Source organism: Danio aesculapii, chromosome 20 (genome assembly GCF_903798145.1).
Source record: "Danio aesculapii chromosome 20, fDanAes4.1, whole genome shotgun sequence".
NCBI lineage: Eukaryota > Metazoa > Chordata > Actinopteri > Cypriniformes > Danionidae > Danio > Danio aesculapii.
In genome coordinates, this window is record NC_079454.1 from 47,006,062 (window position 1) to 47,032,245 (window position 26,184).

A 26,184-nucleotide genomic window follows, 5' to 3' on the forward strand; every position below is an offset into this window, starting at 1 on the left:
TTCTGACTATAACTGTACATACATACACCGACACAATTTTTAACTATAGATTTATAGTTGTTATATAATTATGAATATGATATAAGTATAATATAATGATATTAATATAGTATAATGTTATTAATTATATAATGATTCGACTAATAATATTTCACGAATATTTACGTATATATACATGTATATGTACGTATGTGTGTGTGTATATGTGTGGAAAAATAATCGCAAGGTGAGGTCAAATGAGTATCCATAAATATTTTAATGCAGTGACGGTTGCAGAAAAAAGTTTCAGCATTTATATGACAGCATTTGTGATATATAGGTAAAAAAGACATCTTATCTGACAGTTTTATAACAGCATTTTATCATATATTTATCAAACTGTATAATTACTTTAAGTAGCAAAATTAAAAAACAATCCGCAGTAACGTCCCGTACACATTCCAAAATAAAAGTAAAAACAGCTTGCCGTTTTAGACCTTTTTTTTTTCTTCTTTTGACTTCTTTTTCTGAAACAAGTGCATTTGAAAGGGCATTTCAGATAAATGAGGCAGCAGCAGCAGCCTGTTCCTGTCCGTCATTGTTCATTCAAAGTCTATTTGAGCTCCCTGGTGTTTAGGTGGAGGTATTCAAAAATCCACATGTTCATTTGTGACCTATAATCCACAGTTGTCTGTTTGTTTGGGTGCTCGAAATGTTGGCATCAAATCCTCATCGTCGGCCTGCTGTTCTAAGGCACCTTCAGCTGTTTTGATTGTCTGCAAGTGTCATTGTTACCAATACACAAGCATGAGGCACACCTGTCTGAAGAACAACAGGACAAGCACAGCACAGCACTGGAAAAATCACCTCCGGCCAGAGAAAATGAGCTGAAATCGTATACACTAGCAGTCAAAAGTTTGGTTTGAGGTACAGCTATTGCATTATTCCACTTTGAAAAACCTCTTTTGGTCATACTGCTTTTTTTTTCACAGCATCACATGAGTGGAATTTCATACAACAATCTCTTAGAGAATGTTAGGTATATTGTTAAGAGATTGCTTCTTAAAAATAACTTTGTGAACATTGGGTTTTTTGCTTTTGCTGTTGTTCATTAGAGTTTTGTTTATGATTTGAATTTGTATTTTCATTGGTTTGTAGGCCTATAACCTATGGAAAAAGAGAGTCTTTGGGAGAATTTGGGTACATTTACAATCTTGAGGAATATTGATTAATGTACAAAGTCCCTTGTTGTGAATTAAATCAATGAAACTCTGAGAAACGGTAAGATTTTGTTAATGTTTTAAACTAATTTGGCTCACCAAGGCTACATTTATTTGATAAAATTACAGTAAAATGTTATTACAATGTTTTGTTATTGAATTTAAATTCAAATTTAATCTATTTCTGTGATTTAAAGATGAATTTTCAGCATCACTACTCCAGTCTTCGGTGATCATTGAGAAATCGTTGTAATATGATCTATTATGATCAGTTATTGTTGGTACAAAATCTCTAATAATGGCAAATATCAGTGCTGAAAACCTTTTGTCCTGATTCATATTGTGGAAATTGTAAGAGGCCTACATTTTACTTTTATGATTCTTCAATATAAAAAGAAAGTCCAAGTAAAAGTTATAATTTTGAAAGCTTTTTTAAATCATTAATACATTTATAATTAAAAAGATTGCGAATATAAGCTATTATGATGATGAAACTTCAGCATTGAGTCACAGGAATCAAATTTAAAACTACATTAAATTACAAAACATTTATAATTGTAATCATCGGCTATTTCACAGTTTTTACTTTATTTTTTAATATCAAATAAATGAAATTCTTTCTCTTAAAACATTCACCAATCTTACCGTTTGCATACTTTTGACTGATAGTGTAGATCGGAATGATAATAATGTGGATTGAGTGGACTCTGACGATATTCACACCGTCTTCATGGTCTCTAATAACATTGTACAGACGACATTTGTGATTAAATCTATCGATAATGCATTGCACAAGCAAACCATGTCAAATTGTAAACTGCAAAGTACAGGCACCTCAGAAGATTGTACCACAAAAGAAAGCATGGAACGATATCTATTCTGTAATAACTTAAATTATAAATCTCATATTAATATTACTTTCACTTTACATTGTGAGTTTACAAATATATATATGGAAAATAAAATCCCTCGCTTTAAATCTTATCATATACAAACTCTTAAATATTCATATCGCGCCAGGTCATGAGCAAGTCACGTGATGACGCGAGCTAACCGTTTCTCTGGGCGCTCTGTAAATAAATCTAATACATCTGAGTTCATCGTCGTCCTCGTGCTTAAAGGGATAATTCGCGTTAAAATAAAAACTGTAATCATTTACAAACTTGGGTAGACGCCATATAGAATTTTTTGCGGATGTATAAACGTCCTAGATGGAAGTTTTCCTATTAGTTTTGAATGGGTTTAGACGATTTTCGTCGTTACCTCAGCCTTCCTTTACCTCCCGCCAAAATTAATTAAGACGCCATACCTGACGAAAATACAGAAAGTAATACAGGAATGTTTGAAATGACATAAAGGTGAGTAAATGATGAAATAATAATAATAGTTTAGCGAAATATCCCTTTGAGAACGCATTCCCTCTTAAGACATTTACAGTAGCCTAATATAAACCTCTTCATAGTTATAATTGACATATACATACTAATACAGAACGTATAGGTTTTCATAATGGATTTGTTGGTTTTGATTGCATTTATCGCTTGAGTTGAACTGTATAAGATGATTTGGTGTATTGCTCTTTGAGCACAGTTGATCTTCACCAATTACTAAGATGTTTTGAACACTGATTTCTAAAGTAATACTTCAGTGCCTGAGAGAAACCATGGCATTATGTAAAGTCTGTGAGATATATGACAGTAGAATTCATTAAGGCAAACTAATATATCTGAATTGTTGTAAACTGAATTGTTTTCATCATGTCTAAACACAATCTTTAACATTTTGAAATCACAAAATTCATATTAGTCCCCATGTTGTTCTAGGAAATGGCTCATTATTGATAGACAGGTAAAACCTGATGTTTAAGTTGTTTTCTGCAAACCTTTTCAGTTCTTGTGTGTCCGTTGTTTATGAAATGTGTTACTGGCCTCTAGATTACATCTCTTATCCATCCTGTCCTTCAATAGGACTGAGGATAACAGCAGTGAACCAAGCACAAGCCATGATACACCAGGAGTCTTCTAGATGCGTCCAGGTTCAGTAGGTGTATGTAAATCACCACAAATACTCAAACGCACACATCACTGTATGTGGACCTTGAGTATTCTCACAGCTCTTTGCCTATTAAAGCAGTTCTTCCTTCTGAGGGATTTTTAAGGCATTCACTGCTCTGAGATCCACTCATATGTAAATGTACGTTGGGGGAAACATAAGGCAGAATATTAATATGCTCATACTGATATGCGGCCAGCAGAAAATTTCCACCAATGCTCCACTTTGAGTATGGCTTCTTCAGAAAAAGGAGAGAAGTCTCCGACCAGCGGCAACCTTCTTTTTCAGTCACATTAACCCAGATCTGCGCATGTCAGAGCTTTATGCAAAAGTCAGACTGGGTCCTGAACAAGTGCGTTGTGTGCTTTCATCTGTGGGCTCTTGCAATTTGGGGTCTCTCTTGAGGAAAAAGGAAGTTGTAGATCGACGTCATGAGCTGGAACAAACCCATTTGGCCCCTTTGAGTAAACTGCAGAAAAATAAACCAAAAATAATTAATCATAGGTAGACTTTTGTGAATAAACCAATGATATTGCATTTAATTAGTGAGAGGAGGCATTATTATTGAAGTCCATACAATGTGTACTGTTTACTTTTAATAATGTCACTTGAAAATGTGTTGATAATGATGAAAATAATGATTTTAGATTGCATTTCTTTTGTCAATAGCTTTAACAAAGAAAAAACTTCTCGTCATCTGGCCCCTTTGAAAAAAACTGCAGAAAAATAAACATAAGTTGACTATTTTATCATAAGCCAATGAAGATATTGCATTTAATTTACAAGAGAAAGCATTATAATGAAAATTATGATGTTGGAAAAAACTGACATTGCAATATTTTCATTCACTGCGATATACATTGCGATATGAATGCAATTTCACCAGATTACTTGAATAGCTTGTAAAGCATTCATAATTTTAGATAAATTGGAGTGATTCTGTAAGGGAGCGTATCTGCATTAAATATCATTAAAAATAGTTAAGTAAAACAGACAAAAGATGCAAATAATCAATGATTTATTGTTTTCTGGGGAGTCAAACAGTATTCAGAAGCAGAAATTAAATAATCACTGTATAATAATAATAATATCACAGGGTGTACGCAGGGTCTTAAAAAGTCTTAAATTTCAAAAGCTATGGTTTAGGCCTTAAAAAACTCTTAAATCTACTGAAATATTGTGTTGTAGGGCTTAAATCTTTTTACAGCTCTTAATTTTGCTTTGTTCATGTATAGCTACCCAATCTGGCCATTAACACCTATACAATCACCAACAATTCTAGTCTCATTTACGTACCTTACAGTAACATTTGTTTAAACCTTCTCCACTTATTTACTGCTGAAGATACTGACCTGGCTAGAATTTTTATTATTAAATTCTTATTGTTTTATTATTAAATGTATTAAATTATAATAATATTTTGATATGGCAAGAGAAAATCTTTTTTCAACTGTGATATTCAAATAAAATCCTTAGCATTTAGCCCTGTATAAGTCAAAAATTTCATTTGTAATAGTCTTAAAAATGTCTTTAAAGTCTTAAATTTAACTTGGTGAAACTTGCAGAAACCCTGTATTAACACTGTATCGTTTTAATTGCACTGTAAAAAGATGTCTGCAAAACTGTTGCAAACAATTTATGGGATGAATTTAATCAAACTGAATAAATATTGTAATGTTCAACTTAATTTGTTCGTTTAAATTCAGCCCAAATAAATAGTTTACAACCACTTAATTTAGTAAATCCAAGGAGTCATCTTTGAATAATTTTTTTCAATGTAAGTAATTATATAATGTTCAATTAATCTTGAAGCTACAAACTTTATTTTATTGTGCCCAAATGGCTCAAGTTGGCGTTAAATGCTTACAGTCAGGCCTGTAAAACACATGCAAGTAATAAACTTCCACTCTAAGGTTAAAATGTAAATTACTCCACTAATTATCCATTAATTTTAATATCTGGTCAATTACAATCCCAACTACATTGCAGATCTCTGCGATGTGACTATTGCAGACTAGCACATTTTATATCAATGCTGACACTATATATTGTGCAGTCCTAATGAAAATACACATAATTTTACCTTAAATAATGTGACTTATTTTTTAGTAAATAGTGATTTTTGGTTGCATTAAATTAGTCCAGGGGTACCCAAACTTGGTCCTGGAGGGCTGGTGTCCTGCATATTTCAGTTCCAACCCCAAAAGTTATAAAAGAATGTTATAAAAGAATAATTATAGTAAAAAAAAATCATAAAGGATAATGCCAGATTTGTCTAGAAAAGGGATAATTCTTGTCATCATTTACTCATAATTCACTTGTTCCAAACCTGTTTGACTTTCTTTCTTCTGTTAAACACAAAAGAAGACATTTTATTTTATTTTGTTCTTTAAAATATCTTCTTTTCTGTTTTAAACCACTTGAGGGTGAATAAATTTTGAGTACGTCATTTTTTTAGTGAACTATCCCTTTAAGAAAGTCAACAGGGTCAATGTTGTGTTCGTGTCTTTAGTTCACTGTCAGTGAACAACCATGAGATGGCGCTGTCACACACATCTACACTTCAAACTCCGTTCTCCTTCCAAACCCCGTTTGATTGACAGTTAAAGCAACCAATCAGGAGTCCGGTGCGGGCGGGATTTGTACTATTGCAGCGTGTTGCATAAGCAGCTTCTCTAACCAAAGGCAAGCTAAAAGAGTTAGATGAACTTATTATCTGACCCATTTATTCTTAATTGAAGTGTCATCTTTCAAGTTTTTAAATCATTCAACATCCCTTAGGCTCTCTTGTGGGAACATGAAGTTTCAGTTTTGGATTGTATTCTGAGCTCATGTCACTTCATATTTTATAACATGTGCAATCTGCATATTCATGAACACGTCTCAGTTGTAGCAGCTCAGCATATAACACACACATACACACACACACAGAGTGTTACTAAAGGTGTTACATTAGCCTACATTTCAGATTGTGGTCACATGTCTGCTGACGTGGAGTTTGAGTCAGACTCTAAAATTAGCAGGCAGTATAAACACACTTCACATCCTCTTTCTGAGCTCACACACACACACACCGACTGCTGCCGGCATGGGTAAATGCTGAACTTTCATACTTTTAAACACTTGATAAACCTAAATTTAGACCCCTGTTAACCATAATGCAGAGGGCGTGAGTTTATTATTCCTATCTTGTCTTTAATGTCACTTTGAATTAAAGACAAGACAGGAATGAATATAAATAAGTCTAATATATATACAAATAATACTAACATTTCACTTTTAATGGCATTTTAAGACATATCTACCACTATAAAAAGTCTCATCCGACCATTTTGTTTGAAATTATATTATAAAATTGTATGTTTAAAAAGTTTATCCGCATATATCTTATATTATTTACTCAAATAAACTAATAATTTGACCACGAATAATAAGTTAAGCATCATCTAGTAGGCTAAATCCTCTATCTGGTTTCATCTCTAATATAATCTAAAAGTAAACAGGACGCATAAATCAACAATGATGTCATTGCTCCCTCTTGAGAATTTGCATATTCAGCACTGAAATAGCAGACAATGATGTCATTTTGCATCGTGACTGAAACCACCACAATAAAAGCCCGTTTCTGACCACACACATCTGAAACCCAGCGGCCTTGAAGAAATGAATCAGTCTGATGTGAATGACTCTTACCAGCTGAAGATGCTCTTGCTGAAACTGATCCCCCATTTCACGTAATTTACGTCCAATCTGAACCTCCACGCTAATCCCTGCATCGCGATCGTCTTCTTTTTCTTCGGGTCTGCCTTCGTCCTGCTCTCTCTGTTCAGCGTTTTGTAAGCCATCCAGGGCAGGTTCGAACAGCGCAGGGAAGTGTGCACGAAATCCAGCATTTCCTTCAAAATTAAAACAACGTTTATATTATTTTGGTGTATCAAATTATAATTGTTTATTTATATTATTAATTTTATTTTATATTATAATATTACATAAATAATTAAGGATTACCGTTGTATAAGTTTGTAATTATTTATGTATCATGTAATATTTGGTCAAGTATATTCTACATTACTTTAGTCATTTGGAAAATACATTTAAAATCTGTATTGCTAAAATAATGTTTTATTAATGGAGATAAAAAATAATAACATTGCATTAACGTTATATAAAAATTCTGTTAGTCATTACTACAAATGCATATAAAATTGTATAATTTTATTCATATTAATAAAAACAATAATAATATAATATTGCATTAACATAACATTTCTAAAATGCATTGAAATGTGTATTTCTAAAATAATAATTTGATTTACAGTAATAAAAACGGTAATAATATAACATTGCGTTAACATTGTAATAGCATCTCACAGTGTTTCTCAACCATGTTCCTGGAGGACTACCAACGCTGTATGTTTTGGATGTCTCCTTTGTCTGTCACAGCCATTACAGGTGTTTCAGTCTCTGCTGATGATCTGAATCAGGTGTGTTTGATTAAGGGGACATGAAAAATGTGCAGAGCTGGGGGTCCTCCTGGAACGTGGTTGAGAAACACTGCATTTAAAACGAGTATACCTAAAAGAGTATATTTTATTAATAGTAATTTTGTGCTGTCAAATCATTAATCACATCCAAAATAAAAGTTTCTATTTACAAAATATATCTGTGCGTAGTGTGTTTTTGTGGCGTTTATAAATATGTGCAGGACTATTGTATAGAGTGCTTGTTTATATTTAAATATAAATATTTAATCATTCATTTTCCATCGGCTTAGTCTCTATTTCAGAGGTCACCACAGCAGAATGAACCGCCAACTATTCCAGGATATGTTTTACACAACGGATGTCTTTGCAGCTGCAACCCAGTATTAGGAAACACCCATACACAATCATTCACACACCTACACACTCAAACATTGTAAAAAATGTTGGGTTCCACACAATTTCTTCATGTTGTCCCAACACAAATCGATTATGGTAACTTAATTGTTTTTGCTAATTTAATTGGATTGAATATAAAAAAATTAAGTTGTCCCAAAAAACCCTCAAGAATTTTGTTGATTCTGCTCAATTTAAATAAATAATATGAACAACTGGCAAAAATCATTTTACACTACTGACAATTTTGTTTATTCAATTCACCTCTAGCGCATGTCTTTGGACTGTGGGGGAAACCGGAGCACCCGGAGGAAACCCACGCCAACACGGGGAGAACATGCAAACTCCACACAGAAATGCCAACTGACCCAGATGGGACTCCAACCAGCAACCTCCTTGCTCCTTGTTGGCTCAGTGCTAACCACTGAACCACCGTGCTGCCATAAATATTAATATTTAATACAAATAATATATACATTTATTCATTCATTTTCTTTTCAGCTTAGTCCCTTTATTAATCTGGGGTTGCCACAGCAGAATGAACCACCAACTTATTCAGCAGCGGATGCCCTTTTAGCTGCAACACATCACTGGGGAATGATGTATATGTAAATGTATTTCTTTTGTATATTATATACAGTATGTGTGTGTGTATTTATACCCACGTAAATACAAACTTTTATCTTGGATGCAGTTAATCACAATTAATCATTTGACAGCACTAATAGTAAGAAAAAAACAATAATAATAATAAAACTTTGCATTGACATAATAACATGTCATTAGTCATTACTAAAATGTATATTAAACATCTGTTTCTAAAATGGTACATTTTATTTATACTAATAAAAATCAATAATAATACAAATATTATAACATAAAAATAACATGTCATTAGTCATTTCTAAAATGCATTTCAAATGTGTATTTCTAAAAGAATATATTTTATTAATATTAATAAAAACAACAATAATAATAATATAACACTATCATTTATTTCCTATAATATTCTTTCTTCTAGAGAAAGTCTTAAGCAGTAAAAGCAGTTTTTATTTTTATTTTATAATTTTAAGGTCAATATTATTAGCCCCCTTAAGCTATATTTATTTTCGATTGTCTACAGAACAAACTATTAATTAACCTAATTATCCTAACTTTAACCGAGTTAACTTAATTAACCTAGTTAAGCCTTTAAATGTCCCTTTAAGCTGAATACTAGTATCTCAAAATAATATCTAGTAAAATATTTTGGACTGTCATGGCAAAGATGAAAGAAATTAGTTTAGTTACTAAAACTATTACGTTTAGAAATGTTTGAAGAAAACAGGAAAATGGTGAAAAAAATATTCAGAGAAGTTAATCATTTCAACTGTATTGCCATAATCATGGAAATGATGCCCATTGTGTTTCCCTACCATGAAAAAGTGCTCTTGGCCCACCCCGGGCTCCGGGGCCCATAGTAAGTGAAACAAGGCTCCCGGTTCCACAGGGAGCCCTGAATGCAGTCCTAGCACCCACAGCTCTGCAGAGAGATAATGCTTCTCTCTCTGAACCCTGGAACGGTGCCATATCTGCGTCTCTCGCTGAATTGAGGACAGAGCCGGCAGTCTGTGTGGATGCGTGTCTGTGAGCTGTTTGTCCCACGTCTCCACCGTGGGCGTCTCGCTTCTCTGAGCGCTTGTTTCTTAGCGGCGTTTCACAGCAGCGAGGAAGCTGTTCATCCTCCTCATCATCCATCGGCGGAGTCAGCAAAACCGCCCTGAAATATATCACAGATTATGCCACCGTTCACATGCTGTTTCGTTTGGTTCTGTTTTATTTGAAAAAATGAGTCTCGGGAGAGTTTAGTTTAGGTTCTGTTTTTCTTTCTAGTGCATTGTTTTGGCTTCAGGACCAATGGTTCACATTATCATGTGCAATATGATGATATATAGTTTCCCGTTGTTGGGTTGCGGCTGGAAAGGCAACCGCTGCATAAAACATGCTGGATAAGTTGGTGGTTCATTTCGCTGTGGTGACTGATTAATAAAGGGACTAACCAAAAAAGGAGGAATGAAGGAATGATGATATATATCGTATGAACACAATAAAAAGTATAGTGTTTGATATTATGCTCTATTGTTTATTTTTGTGTCCTAAAATACATTGTTTTTATTAATATTTTTTATATTTTATATGAGCGCAATATTAATCATGGGCATGCAGACAAAATAACAGCATCGTGAGAAGTCGCAATCTTAAAAATGCAATGTTTACATTTTTGCATTTTAATTAGTAATATTTTTTATTTTATGACGGACCTGTAATAATGGTGTTCATTTATTTATTATTATTTATTTTATTTCAACATTTTTAATCAAACATTTGCGCTGAAGTTTTAAATAAAGCGAGAAATATGATCACATATGAATGAATAGATTTCATACTTCAAATTAATTATTTGTTAATTAATAATTTTATTTATAATGAATTATTATTAATGTATTATTATTTAATTTACAGAAATTGTACTATATCATGATACTATATAATTATTAAGATATGAGATGATTTATATCATGATATGAGATTTTTGTGATATATCGCCCAATCCTAGTTTATTTTGGAATTGGAAATATTGGAAGTGGCGACACAATGCAACATAATAAAATTTAAATGTATTATATATTTAATATCTACCACCATGTGCCTTTAAATATGTACCAAATGATGGTAAAAACCAAGTGTTCTGTCAGTGCTCTATATTTAAAGGCTGTTAGGCATATTTATTTTTCCATGCCATAATATGCACAGCAATATGATTGGTTGCTTCTGATAACGTGCACATAGCAATGTTTTTCTTCTTTCTTCAGTTCACATCAGTGTGTAATCTAATGCATGTGCTGAATCTCATAGAAAAAGCTCACCCACATTTAACAACCACTACTGATTTAGATGCTTATGAGTGATTTAGATGCTTAAATACACACTGTATTTGGTTTAACAATGAACAAATAAAACCTGATAGTAGATCAGCGATTAAGTGCAACTTCTGGCAAGTGAACAGAGTGATGACTAAGATGGTCACAAGCAAAACCACCAAAAACGTCAAATGCCAACATTTCAAAGGAGCCTCAAACAAACTAGAGGAAGTTTAAGGCCTTTGCAGAAGGTTTCAGTCTGCTGTCGTTGTTTCCCAGAAAGCACTACAATTCAAACCTGCACTATCATAACAAAGCAAATCAGCTTATGAAGTCTGCTCATGAATAATCTGATCAGCTGAGAGTTACAGAGCAGATTAGTAGAGATGCCATCATGATGAGAATAGTTGTTTATAAAATGGAGCATCTACAGCCAAATTAGTCAAGTTTACAGATTGCATGGAGGGTTTTCAGACACGAGCAGATGTCTAATTAGTTTGCAGTGCACAAATGCTCCAGTCAACAAAACAAACAATCATTTAAAAACTCATTATGAGCCTATTTCTGAGGTATGATTCTGTTAATAGACGGACTATCATAGTTGATTATTGAGGATTACACTGTTAACTATGCAGATAAAACAGTCTGAGATGGTTTGAGGTTTTAGATGGACTCTTGTTTACACTGGTTTATTGGAAAGGGATTAATCAAAGATCACCCTAATAAGCCTAAAATACCACCATAAGCCATTTTATGATGTATTTCACTATTACTACTATTTTAAGCTCATTTAAGCAGGTAATTCTTAAAGCAAACCATTTAAAACATATGCCACGGGGTAATACCATAGTAAAAAATTGAGGTAAAGTTGGTTTAATACATACACATTCAGACTTTCTCCTTAATAATATAATTTTTGCTAACAATTGCACATTCTGAGTAGAGAGATCATATTAGCAGCTAATGACTATCAAAGTACACATTGTTCTTGGTCAATTAAATAGCGCTTATGTTGTTTTAAGTCATACTTACATGTGATTTCAGACTTCATATATAAAGTACTATGGTAAACAATATAGGGAGCGTGTCACGAGTTGTCACTGAACGAATGTGCGAATGTAAAACCAACTTTACCTCAATTAACGTGGTAAAAACACAATATCAAGACCAAATGAGACTTCTTTATATGATATTTGATGTTAAAATTACACTGAACATGAACATCTAATATGAATATGTCAGATTTGGATCTTCATTCTGTACTTTAACACTTCAGTCACTTTCTTTCACAGATAAAATCACTGAAACTTTGTTTATTACTAATAGACTCACTTGTTCTTTCAAACGCCTGCTATCTACAATGAAACTGCAGCAAATAAGACAGAAACTCACCGCCAGTGCTTGAATATGTGTCTGTCAGTGCTGTATTTATTCCGCTTTTGTGTCAGTGCTCTTTTATTCCGTCTTCACTCGGTTTTGTATTTACTAACACGGACTCGCTCCGCTTTCATTCTGCGCCCTCCGCTGCAAACCACGCCTACCTGGCTGACGCCACGGGATGATATGCTAATTACGCTAAAGAGGCGGGAGTCGAAGGGTTTGTTGGTGCCCGAGGGAAAGGTCAGTCAGGGTTTGTGTGTTGAATTTGTCAGTCTCTTTTTAAGTACAAACGCAGCATTTCGGACGATGTGTCATATCAGAAGTGTTGGAATTAGTGTCGGTGGTTTTAAAATGGCCGTCATTTTGATGTTGGGTTTATTAAGAAACTTTTAAAGAACTTAACACGACCGAAATCATCTTAAAGTGACAGTACACTCCAAAATGAAAAGTTGTTCATTTTCTCTCTCTCAAGCCATCCTTTTAAGATTTATTTTAAGATTAAAAATAGTTTTAGCTGAAAATGTGGTTCTTAGTGATTCATAAAACGAAAGTTAACCTACTTCCAGTAGCCTACTTTGAGAGTAAAAACATAAGATAAAGTTGGTTTGACACATTTGGACTTTCTCTTTAATAAGATAATTTCAGTAAAGTATATATTTTTTTGCAAATTCTAATATAAGCAGCCAATGACTATCAAAGTAGCCAATAACATTGTTTACAGTCAAATAAATAGGGTATACAGAGCTAGTGTTTCTTCCCATAGTGATAAACTTCTGGTGAATAGTTAATGTGACTTTTTTTTTCCATTTTATACGGTTCCTTTTACAGCATTGATGCTGTAATGTAATTAAAATATAATCAGCTAAATAGACTTTAGCATTCATTTAGTTGCTCAAGCGTAAAAAGAGATGAAAAGCCGTTTACACGCACGCGCCCATTAGCAGGATTAGCAGGATAGCGCAGAAGCTCCATTGAATATGCTGGTGTAAAATAAATTTTCATATTTTAAAGACATGGCGGGGGGAAATGTAATTCAATGCAGTACTTCTTGTACATTTTAAGACCCACTTTATATCGGATGTCATCAGGCAGTGGAGATCTCAGATTTTTTAAAGAAAACAGACCTTAAACACCGATTTTGTATTGGCATTCAGTTCACCGGAAGCGCTTGACTCAGGTTACTGACAAATTTGGAAAGTTCTTCCAAATACTTCCATATATACCCTATAATGCTAATGTTGTTTTGAAGTCATACTTGCATGTGATTTTAGGGCGAATATTCAAAGTACCGTGGTAAACAATAAAAGGAGCGTGTCACAAGTTGTCACTGAACGAATCTGCAAATATAAAACCAACTTTACCTCAATAATAAAAAAACACATACTTGCAAAACAAAACTAAATTCCTGACTTAATGTAAAATGATCAGTCTGTGCAAGAAATTTAACATTACTTGCAATATCATTTACCTTCAGACTCTTTAAGTTAGATTCCTCAGTCTCATGATGAAACTTTAAAATGGCAGCCTTGCAGACTTTTGCATAAACCAGGCCCGTAGAATGTCTGATAAAAGGCATGGTTCGAGGTACGCCTCGTTTTCTATTTAATTATGAGATATAAATACTGCATTTTAGTGACATTTTAAGTATTATTTTTGCTGAATTAGCTTGTCGGGTGGTCATCATAACCACACCTTTTGATATGCCAAAATTATTTCCTAAAGATTTATAATGAAGAAATGTGAAATTCTTTATTTTTAAAATACATATTTATTACATCATATGTCATTAGAAAAAACAGGAATCTGTGAAAGTTTTAAACTCATGGATAACAGCAATAGCCAAAATAGTTTTCAAATCAATTTCGAATGGTCCTCTTTTGGTGCTTCACTCCTTTTAATTGCTTATTTTTTTTGTTTCAAGAATAAGGTGCAAGATTTAGAATAAAAGTTATTTGTAAAATGTTTTCTCTGTTTAAAAACAATGCATTAGCGAAAGATGACTTCTCGTACGGTAGATTGTAAAATGAAAATATTTGTTAGCATTGGCCAAAACTGATTAGCTGAAGTCACACCGAAGCGACAGCCAACAGATGATTCAGCTTGGTCTTAAAGCCTTTTTTGATGGATTATTTACACTATTTATGATGGCATAGCAGTCAAAATAGGTCAAATCTAGAAACGTGGCCGGCCGGAAGTGCGATATGCACATCAGTAAAGCAGCATTTTTTATGACACTGTATAACAATAATTAATATTTTTACAGTACTGTGACGGTTAAGTTTAGGGTTGTGGTGGGGAAAGTTGTTAAAAAATACAATTTATAGGGCAATTTAATAGATAGCATAAATAATACTCGGCATAACTACTGTTTTTACATTACTGTGATGATTGGGTTAGGGGTTGGGGTTGGGGTAGATGTTAATAAAATAATATAAATGGTAAATTTAATAAATAATATAAATAATTCTCCTTAACTTCCCGCCGCAACCATATCCGATCTAGCAACAACTGTCAAAATAAGACAAATGAGCTCACGTATGGCACAAATTCTGGACCTTTGTCAGTGAGGTGTGGGTCTTCCGAACCACCCAAACCTCCCATGGCTATAGGCCTGTAAACTATTGAGAATTAAATAAATTGCTGTACATAATGTATATTAAATATAGAGTAAGTATAACATAATTATTAAATGTTTGGTTTTCATGCTAGAAAGATTTATTGTACAGCCTTATACACTATTATTTTTGGTAAACAATGAGTTTTAATCTTCAAATTTCATTTCATAGCCAATGCAAATGCTCCATTTCTGCAGGAAAGTCTAATGCTTTGTAGTTTTTCATGCCCAAATGCACTGACCTTGAAAAGTTTGACAACCTGACATCACTTTAAATATTGTTTGGACAGGAGAACACATCTATTGTGATCAACTTGTACACATTTCCAATTTTCACATTTATTTATGCATATCTTCTGCCTAAGCCAGAATTGAAGTGCACAGTTCAAGTGCACTTGTTCTAAATGGGCAGTGAGTCACCTGAATATTACAATCTTCCTGTTCTGACTCGCTGTTGATGACATCATCCTTTCAGACAGCCGTTGAGCTCAGCATTCCTGCACACACTGTTGCTGCGCGTCGCAAACTCTGAGATAGCAGTGGCTAGTTTGAAGATTAATTGCCGTATTATATAAACACTATACAAGAATATGGTGATTAACATGAATTTAAGAGTAGTTTTAGTTGAAATAGTGTGATTTTTAAAATATTTTTGTTTACTAACTTAATCTTTACTCATTACAGACCAACAACAAACACATTGCCGGGAGGGATATTAGTTTTGCCGAAATGCTGGGATGGTTTTTCAGAAGAGGACGAGGTAGAGACAAATCACTGACTAGAGGAAGAGGATTGAAATAGACTCAAAGTGACTCTGTTTCTACGGTAACTGTGGACGGGGAGGTACGGGAGATGAGAGCGAGGCAAAACAAACGCTGGCGCTGCCTCCGTGGCAACAGCTACATCATTGGTTCTTGTTTCATAGTAAAGACCTGTTAAAAAAAAAAAGAGTTAAATCACAAGAGGCCCAAGAGACACCTCCCTCACAACTGCATGTTGCATCAGAAATCTCCTACAAGAGGAAGAGCAAAACACACACACACACACACACACACACACACACACAAACACATCACATGCTCCACTTCACTCCACAGCCCCCCTCCTTCCTCCCTGCTCTCCCGCCAAAACATCTCAGTGAGTAAATCCTGCCTAGAAACCAAACAGCTGACTTCTGCCTCTCTGTGATTGGTGCAGCTCCCTAGCAACGGCGTGTGATTATTCAGCCAATCAGGAGCTGACTTTCCAGCACTTTCAGCCAATGGCTCACACTCCCACCTCAGCCAGGCAGTAACAGAGACTTGGTAACTGTCCGGCAGAACAGAAACACACTGTGATTGGCTGGATCTGTGCTGCATCCTCATTGGCTGCTCATGACGATCTCTCAGTCATTCATATGTTTTTTTTTTGCGGCTGCTCTCTTTTGCCCTGAAGGGAAACACCCACAGCAGAAGGTCAACTTCTCTGCTCCCTGATTGGCCGAGCAACAACGTGGACTCCTAGTAACAAACCACAATTGCTAAAGCAGGGTGTGGTTAGGCTTCTGTCAGTCATCCAAATGCTAGCCAAACATGATGTTGTTGCTGCCGTTCTGATCTTAGCAAGAAGTATTTTATATGACAAACAGGCCTTCATTAGCATACTTTATGCACAGGGTGTACAGTTACACACAGACATCACCTATATACTGTATAACTGCAGGTTAACCATGTTTATATGTAATAACTTTTACTGTTAAAAGCTATTATTAGTTACTAGTTAATTAAAGTAATTAATAAAGTTATTGTAACTAATAACCATAATTTTTCTGAATTATATTGTAATGCAATAATGTGCACCTTTTATAAAGCTGCATTAAAACAGTAAATATTGCGAAAAGCGCTATACAAATAAACTTACTTTTAATTAAATTACTTAAGATTCATACTAACAATGTTTGTTCAGTCATTAGTATCTGATTAGACTGACTCTTCCAATATTTCTCTCTTTTTTATGTACATATACATATTTTTATACACTAACTGACAAAAGTCTTGTCGCCTATCCAAGTTTTAGGAACAACAAATAATAACTCGACTTCTAGTTGATCACTTTGCATCAGAAGTGGCTTTTTTGAAAGGCAAAGGCCTCTAGATTACGCTTCATTCATTCATTCATTCCTTTCTTTTCAGCTTAGTCCCTTTATTAATCATATGTTTTTAAGCAGCAGAGATGCCCTTCCAGCCACAGCCCATCACTGGGAAATAGATTACGCTTATTTTACCAAAATAAAATATGATCATGCCTTGATTTTTAATTATTTAATTAGGACAGTAAGGTCTTTGCTTAGACAAAAGTATTGTCACTTACCAGAAATAATGTCCAGTATAGAATATAAAGTCATGGTGCAGAGGAAAAAGAGTTAATATTGTGTCTGACTCCATCATGAGCTTGGAGGACTGCATCCATACATCTCTGACTCAAATAGCTTAATAAAAAAGTCATCTGGAATGGCAAAGAAAGCGTTCTTGCAGGACTCCCAGAGTTCATCGAGATTCTTTGGATTCATCTTCAATGCCTCCTCCTTCATCTTACCCCAGACATGCTCAATAATGTTCATGTCTGGTGACTGGGCTGGCCAATCCTGAAGCACCTTGACCTTCTTTGCTTTCAGGAACTTTGATGTGGAGGCTGAGGTATGAGGAGGAGCGCTATCCTGCTGAAGAATTCGCCTTCTCCTGTGGTTTGTAATGTAATGGGCAGCACAAATGTCTTGAAACCTCAGGCTGTTGATGTTGCCATCCACTCTGCAGATCTCTCGCACACCCCTATACTGAATGCAACTCCAAACCATGATTTTTCAGTCACCAAACTTGACTGATTTCTATAAGAATCTTGGGTCCATGCGGGCTCCAATTGGTCTTCTGCAGTATTTGTGATAATTGGGATGCAGTTCAACAGATGATTCATTGAAAAAAATCTACCTTCTGACACTTTTTCAAATGATCAAGTTATTATTTGTTGCTTTTACAACTGGGATCAAAGACTTTTGTCATTTAGTGTACATATTTATATGCATATACATATTTATATGTATACATTATATACATATTTTTAATGTACATACTCTATTTTTATGTACATTAAGCTTTTTATTAGTGTAGTTGTTTACGAGAGTGCTTGGAAAACAAGTTTAATATCTTTCTTAAACTCATCTGCAAATGATTTGCTTTCTAATGTTAGCTTTGAGCTGTGTATACAATCAAATTATATGTAATCTACATATCAAACATTTTTATTGTCATTTACAACCTCATAACTGATATATAGTTAGTCTTTTTTGCATTCATGTGTTGTTTTCTTGTGTTTAAATCTTAGATGTGTGCAGAGCAGTGTGTGTGTGATTCGACAAATGAGAAGAACGGGTCCCCGGCGAAAAAGACTGCAGCTCATGGACACATCCGAAGACGAATCAGAAGTGACATCATGGCTGTAAGACTGAATGACATCATGCTTCAGGGTAGACAGATTGATATGTCAATTTGAATGTGCAGAAACTGGCAAAGAAGTGATCCATCTTCCAGTGATCTGGATAAATTTAATTAGTTTAATGAATAAAGTGTTTGTAAGCTAATTAGATTGATTTTAAATGCAGGCATACAGCTGATTTAAACTGTTTAATATATAAGACACAATGGCAGTGATCTAAATTGTGTAACTACAGATATTTAGTGAAGCTTTTTTTGTCAAATATATATTTTTATTGAACCTTTTTAGTGCAAAAACATATCAGAAATTTACATTTAAAAAATAAGATATCTATCATTTATATAATTTGAATTCTGACCCCCACATAAAAAAATAATGAAAATAATAAAACTAAGTGGCACGGTGGCTCAGTGGTTAGCAATGTCGCCTCACAGCAAGAAGGTCTCTGGTTCAAGCCTCGGCTGGGCCAGTTGGCATTTCTGTGTGGAGTTTGCATGTTCTCCCCATTTTGATGTGGGTTTCCTTCGGGTGCTCCGTTTTCCCCCACAGTCCAAAGACATGCGCTATAGAGCAATTGAAGAAACTAAATTGGCCATAGTGTATGTGTGTGAATGCAAGAGTGTATGGGTGTTTCCCAGTACTGGGTTGCAGCTGGAAGGGCATCCGCTGTGTAAAACATATTCTGGATAAGTTGGCAGTTCATTCTGATGTGGCAACCCCTGATGAATAAAGGGACTAAGCCAAAGGAAAATGAATGAATAATAAAACTAAATTAAGTTGTAAGTAAATAAACAAACAAATAATAATAATAAAGGACATAGAATACAAAGTTATTTTACCAAAATGCAGATTACATTTTTTTTTGTCTAACAGACAAACTTTTAGTCTTAGGGACTTGGAGGTTCCCAGATAATCAAAGAAAGGACTCCAGGTCTGATAAAATAGCAAAGGTTTGTTCTTCAAAGCTGTGGAGAAAGCCTCAAGTGGGATAATACTACAGACTGAAAGCAGTCATTGATTTGAACTAGGGGGTTCTTCATTAATCCACTTTACAAAGATGCATTTCAGAGGATGTAGAAGGTCTCTGTTTCGACAGTTATACGTTATATCATCATGGAGACCCAGCAAGTCCTTGCTCCCAAATTTTGTGGAACTGATTTTTATGGAAACTTATTTATTTGATGGTAAATCTTTCAGTTTTGTGGGTAGCGCTGTTGCCTCACAGCCTACCCACAGTGGTTTGAGCCTTGGCTGGGTCAGTTGGCATTTTGGTATTTGAAAAGATTAATGTTTAGAGTCTAATACCATTTTAAAATAGATTGCATAATTGAAATCAAAGTTAAGTTATAAATAAAAAAACAAATATTATGTGAATACCTTAAACTTAATAAATAAATACTCTATATAGATCTATAAAACCTGAAGTTTCTTAAGAAGAAACTCTTCAAAAAACTCTTCAGAAAACTCTTCAAATAAACTTTGCATATATGAGTACAGCCCTCACAAATCTTCCATTTAAATTAATATTTTCTATAGGAAGCTTTACAATATTATATTTGTGCATATACTTTAGATTAGTCAGCACTGAAGCCAAATCTGGAGCTAATCTAACAATAACAGTCAAAATATGTAGCCCAAATTTATATGTTAGAGAAAAACATTAAATAAAAAAAAATATTTATTTTTTTCTTTTTGTTAAAGAGAAATAAAGAATATTTAAAATATAGCTGACATTTTGTAGTTTGATTTTTTTTTTTGCATTACTTTGCTGGACTTTAAATCTAGTATTTTTGTATTTCTAAATATGTTTGGTGACTAAAATATTATTTTAATAAATATATCTGTTTAATAAATCTGTTTTGTTCAAATGCAACAAAATATATTATCTTTATTCACTGAGAAATGCATACCAATCTTAATTTTCGAAAATTGCCTCATACATGCTGAGCACTGTATATATATAAAATATATAATTTAAATTGCTTAACTAATAAAAAGGACAAATATCAGTATAAATTATATTTAAATGAATATGAAAAAAAATACTTTAAAAATATGTGCAATAATAGTATTACATATTATTTTATACATCTTTTAAAGGAATTCTTAACACTGCAAAACATCATATCAATATTTTAATAATTAATCTTGAGGTTTGCTTGGTCATGGTTATTTGCACTTCTTTAATCTTAATTATTGTAAAAAAAAAATTGCCTATTTGGCCTTTGAAGCACTTTTTTACTACCCTTGCATAACTGAAAAATACTTTACATCTTCCTTCATTATAGTAAAAATGTTTTATAAAATATTTTTTAATTGTGGTTTTCAATTTTAAAGCACAAAGAAAGAATACAATAAAATAAGTGACAAATAAAACAGCATACACAGAAAAGAGTAGGGAAAAAAACCTACACAACATAAAAACAATGAAAACACAAACTGAAAAAATAAATAAATAAATAATACTCCTTGAATTAAATGCAGTTTTGCAGATAACCACAACAAGTACAAGTACAAGGGAGGTTTTTAAATCATTTTACACCCTATAATGTCAAAAACAATACATAAGTAGAATAAAAATAAATAACAGGTGACAGAAGTAGACCCTTTTTACTTCTCCGGGAAACAAATGCTTAAGGAAAAAATCCTCTTTAGTAAAGTTTTAACAATTAAAATGTTGTGGCAACTTCAAACCTCTGTGAAATATTCATTGTTCAAATGTGGTAAATGCAGCCTAGAGTACCACAACTACTCTTACTGATACTCTTACTGACTCTTACTGACACAATCACACAATAGTTGTCTTTTTTCCTAATTATTTATTAAACATATATGCTGTATGCCTGCATAAATAGAAATATACAGTTGAAGCCAAAATGATTAGCCCTCTTTTGTTTTCAATTATTTCCTAAATGATGATTAACAGGAATTTTTCACAGTATTTCCTATAATATTTTTTCTTCTGGAGAAAGTCTTATTTGTTTTATTTCGGCTAGAATAAAAGCAGTTTTTAATTTTTTTAAAACCATTTTAAGGTCAATATTATTAGCCCCCTTAAGCAATATTTTTTCGATTGTCTACAAAACAAACCGTCATTGTACAATAACTTGCCTAAATAGCCTAACTTTAACCTATAAATCTTTAAATCTCGCGTTAAGCTGTCAAGAAATGTCTTGAAAAATATCTAGTAAAGTATTATTTTACATGGCAAAGATAAAATAAATCAGTCATTAGAGAGGAGTTATTAAATCTATTATTTTTAGAAATGTGTTGGAACAAATCTTCTCTCTGTTAAACAGAAATTGGGAAAGAAAGAAAAATACAGGAGGGCTAATAATTCTGACTTCATCTGTATTTGCTTGTACATGTGTGTGTGTGTGTGTGTTTGTGTGTGTGTGCGCGTGTAGAAAACTTTTGGAAATCCCAGAGATGATGTCAACAACAGCAGCTCGACATCAAAGAATACATTTCTGTCCTGAAGCGGAGCCCAAAGGGAAGATGGTGACAGGTGATGTCAGCAAACTGGCATCCAATAGGGTCCCCGGGGATCTCCTGTGTTCAGCCACCTGTATCCTACAAACCGGTGAGTGTGTGTATATGTGTGCATGTGTGTATTTGTGTGTGTGTGTGTGTGTGTGTGAGCAGTGTTCAGTGAAAGAAACAGATGTCCCACCACCAGTACCTCAGTATACCACACATTCATCCAGCCCAGCTCTATAAATAGAAAAGAAAACTGTGCACATTCCTGAGCTGTGAAAGAAGCTGTTGGTTTGATTATGTCATATAGGCATTCCCTAAAAATGACACGCTTCAGTGTACAGTGTGTGTCATCTAATCACTGTAAATAATCTGCTAATATTTTTTTTTGGACTTAAACTTTATTGTGTTTTTAATAAACATGGTTATCAACAATAGTAATAGCAGAATTCCTCAACATTGACCTAACAGCAAGAATGTCACGGGTTCATATCCTTAACAGGCCAGCTGTCATTCTGTGCGGAGTTTACATGTTCTTCCCATGCTCTGCGTGGGTTTCCTCCAAGTTTTCCAGTTTCCTCCAATAGTCCAAAAACATGTGTCATAATTGAAATTGATCAATCTAAATTAGCACTACAGTCAAGCTCTTAACCAGTAGTGTATCTCTACATAGCAATTATAATCTGCCACCAGCTCTTAACAAAGGGGAGAGTTCTCGAGACCTACCTGAGCTTAAAATTCCCTCTCGCCCTGCAAACGGGAGGGAGCCCTGGGCTCAAGGATCTTATGAGCTCAGGGCTCTCTCCTGGTACAGCATGCCAAACTCACTTTATAATCAATCATCAGCTAAGTGTGAACTCTTGAAAACTACTGCTATGAGCTTTACTTTTCTAGCTTTACATTAGAATGCTGTAAGTAAAGTTTAGTTATAAACAAATTTTGAGAGGATCACGTGCTTATGATTGCTAGCGGCTGGATCCGCATTATCTAATTCTCAATACACCAATCAGACGACTCCTAAGCTACTACAAATACCCTGGATTACGTACCACCGCTATCTTCGTTTTGAAGAATCCCCCCATCCACCCCTTCTCCTCCTCCTTCCTAGATGGGTGACACGGTGGCCAAGTGGTTAGCACTGTTGCCTCACAGCAAGAATGTCTCTGGTTCTAGTCTTTACCAAACCAGCAGACATTTCTGTGCGGAGTTTGCATTTTCTCCCCGTGCTCACGTGGGTTTCCCCCGGGTTTCCCGGTTTCCTCCCACCGGCCAAAAAACATGCAACATAAGTTAATTGACTAATCCAAACCGGCACTATAGACATGCTCCTAGTAAATAGTTATCTCTCAAGAGCAATCACTGGCTGTTCATTGGTTATTACAGCGGGGGAGTTCTCGAGATCTACCTAAGCTCAAACTCCCTTCTCGCCTTGCAACGGGAGGGAGCCCTGGGCTCGAGGATCTTATGAGCTCAGGGCTCTCTCCCGGGACAGCATGCCAACAAGCTTATAATTAATCATCAGCTAAGTGTGAACTCTTGAAATCGTGTTTATTGAGGTCAGATCACCGTATTACAAAAATAGCTTTACATTTGAGGTCTCTTAATTACTGTAATAATTCTGCACATACTTAGACAGGGTGTCCACGGGGTCTTAAAAAGTTTTAAAATGTCTTGTAGGTCTTAAATCATTTTAAACAGGTCTTAATTTTACTTTGTTTATGTAAAGCTACCCAGTTGATCCAACACACATCCAATCGCCAACAATACTTCTCAATAAAAAGGATCTGTGTATCGCTTCCATATATTTTCTTTTCAGCTTAGTCCCTTTATTAATCCGGGTTCGCCACAGCGGAATGAACCGCCAACTTATCCAGCACATTTTTTACGCAGCGGATGCTCTTCCAGCCGCAACCCATCTCTGGGAAACATCCACACACACTCATAACCTACGTACAATTTAGCCTACCCAATTCACCTGTACCGCATGTCTTTGGACTGTGGGGGAAACCGGAGCACCCGGAGGAAACCCACACGAGGAAAACATGCAAACTCCACACAGAAACACCAACTGACCCAACCGAGGCTTGAACCAGGGACCTTCTTGCTGTGAGGTGACAGCACTACCTACTGCGCCACTGTGTCACCCATTTACAGTATTTAATTTAATTCAAAAATAGCATTACATCTAAGGTTGGTTAATTACTGTAATTAATCTGCAAATGTTTAGAAAGGATTGATTTCTTTTATATTAGAATGCTGCCTACAGTGTTTATTGAGGTCAGATCTCAATTTACTCTTTATTTTCCCTTAAAAAATTGCATTAGATTTGAGGTCACTTAATTACTGTAATTAATTTGCTAATATTTAGAAAAGACTGGACATATTTCGTTTATATTAGATTAATGAATTGTTTGTAGTTTACACTTTATTTTCTTTTATTTAAAAAATAGCTTTACATTTGAGATTGGTTACATTTGGTAATTGCCGCTTATTTGTTTGCAAAAAGTAATTAGAAAAGATTGTTTTATTTTACATTGAAATGTTAAAAAATGTCTTCATTGAGGTCAGATCTCAATTGGCACTATTTTCTCTTATTAAAAACACATTATATTTGAGGTCGCTTATTTGTCTCGGAACAAATGTTATGGCGGTCTCTACTGTTGATATCAAGACACGGCATCAGAATATAAGCATTGCATTTTATTTCTGGGAAAAGAATCATTGTACATTTTCAGCCTTTATTTTTTTTCTCATAGGTGATTTTATTGAAATAGTTTAATATGAAACATGCAGTACAAATAGCTTTTCACTTTTTCCTTTTTTTAGACAACAAACAAAACCTGTCCCACACATATTAGGTGTCATAAAAATATAGTAATAATATTAAAGTAAAATGCAAATAAATAATAATATTAAGTAAAAGGTATTTTACTTTTATATGTATTACAGAAAAGAAAACAAAAGGAAATAAAATATTTAAAAATAATAAAAGAAAATAAGGAAAAGTTGTACTATTCTAAAATAACCGCAGGATCCATCGTCTTTATGTGATCGAAAATAGGTTGCCAACTTCAATCTTTATTAAATAAGCAAATGTTCATTTTTAACTACCTTTTTAATAAATAACAACTTATAGTAGCCTAAGAAAAGCTCTTTTAAAAGACAACTTTCAGTCAACTTTAATAAAAAATAAACTCTCTAGTCTATATTATAAATTATATTTAATCTTAATGTGAGATATCTCATACAGACACTGAACTAAATCTTCTGAATATTTCATAAAGTAACTGTTTCATACAGACTGAACTTCTGCCCAATATTACTGAATATGAATTAACATTCAAAAGATATAAACCATCACAAATGAAAAAATACAATTCAGATTTGATAGAAATGTAAGCAATGTTTTTTAAAATCATGCTACCTTAAGTTAAACTGACAATTGAGCTGATACCTTTTCCATGTTTAATATGCAAATATAAATATTTAGTAAGGGTTGGATCTCTTGTACATTAAAATGTGCGTTTATTGAGGTCAGATCTCACTATTTTCTCTTATTAAAAATTAAAAAACATACATTGCATTTGAAGTTGCTTACTTGGAACAAATTGTCTTGGAACAAATATTTTGGCGCCCTCTATTGTTAATATTATGACACTGCATGAGAATATCAGCATTGCATTTTATTTCATGGACAAATCACTGTAAACTCACAGCCTTCATTTGATTATATTATAAACATTCACACAATATTATAGGGCTGCATGATATAAAAAAAATTTATATTGTGATATTATTTTTTCTGCGATAAACATTGCGATATGAATACAGTTTCAGGAGATGGCTTGAATAGCTCTATTTGATGGATTTCTGGGGAATCAGGTTCAGAAATTAAATAATCACAATAAAAATAATAATTTTCTTACTTTGTTTGTCTTGTTTCAAGTCTAAATATATTTTAAAAAAAGTCTTAGACCAAGTAAAAGTATTGTTTAGATTTCACCGTCAGAAGAAATGTCAAAATAGAGTTTTTTAATCATTTTAAGGAAATTATATGCCCGTGGAGTAAGTGAAATAACCTTGTTTTCGCTTTAAAATGTAGATTTTTGGACTAGAAACAAGACAATTTTTCTAAATAAGAAACGTTTTTTGCATAAATCATATCAATTCCACATAGATACAGTGATTAAATACAATTCTGTACCTTTTTGTCAACT

At 33.9% G+C, this 26,184-nt stretch overlaps 2 protein-coding genes across 3 annotated transcripts in view; one reads left to right on the forward strand and one right to left on the reverse strand.

The window, feature by feature from the left end:
• Positions 1 to 243: 243 nt before the first annotated feature.
• bmf2 (BCL2 modifying factor 2) lies at positions 244 to 12,544 on the reverse strand. 2 transcript variants are annotated; one of them, XM_056445508.1, is made up of 4 exons: positions 12,421 to 12,544; positions 9,544 to 9,887; positions 6,945 to 7,147; positions 244 to 3,720 (listed from the first exon to the last, which is right to left on the reverse strand). In XM_056445508.1, the coding sequence occupies exons 2-4, from the start codon at positions 9,863 to 9,865 to the stop codon at positions 3,619 to 3,621; spliced, it is 627 nt and encodes a 208-aa protein (XP_056301483.1). In that variant the 5' UTR covers positions 9,866 to 9,887; positions 12,421 to 12,544; the 3' UTR covers positions 244 to 3,618. The 2 variants fall into 2 exon arrangements, with proteins under 2 accessions (XP_056301483.1, XP_056301482.1); XM_056445507.1 differs by lacking the exon at positions 244 to 3,720 and having other exon boundaries at positions 6,777 to 7,147.
• Positions 12,545 to 18,396: 5,852 nt separating this feature from the next.
• Positions 18,397 to 26,184, forward strand: part of adgrg11 (adhesion G protein-coupled receptor G11) — a 59,458-nt gene continuing 51,670 nt past the window's right edge. Inside the window, exons 1-2 of the mRNA XM_056481349.1 lie at positions 18,397 to 18,493; positions 21,898 to 22,073. Of these exons, the coding sequence (XP_056337324.1) occupies positions 18,414 to 18,493; positions 21,898 to 22,073 (256 nt within the window). The 5' untranslated portion in view covers positions 18,397 to 18,413. The remainder of the gene's footprint in view (positions 18,494 to 21,897; positions 22,074 to 26,184) is intronic.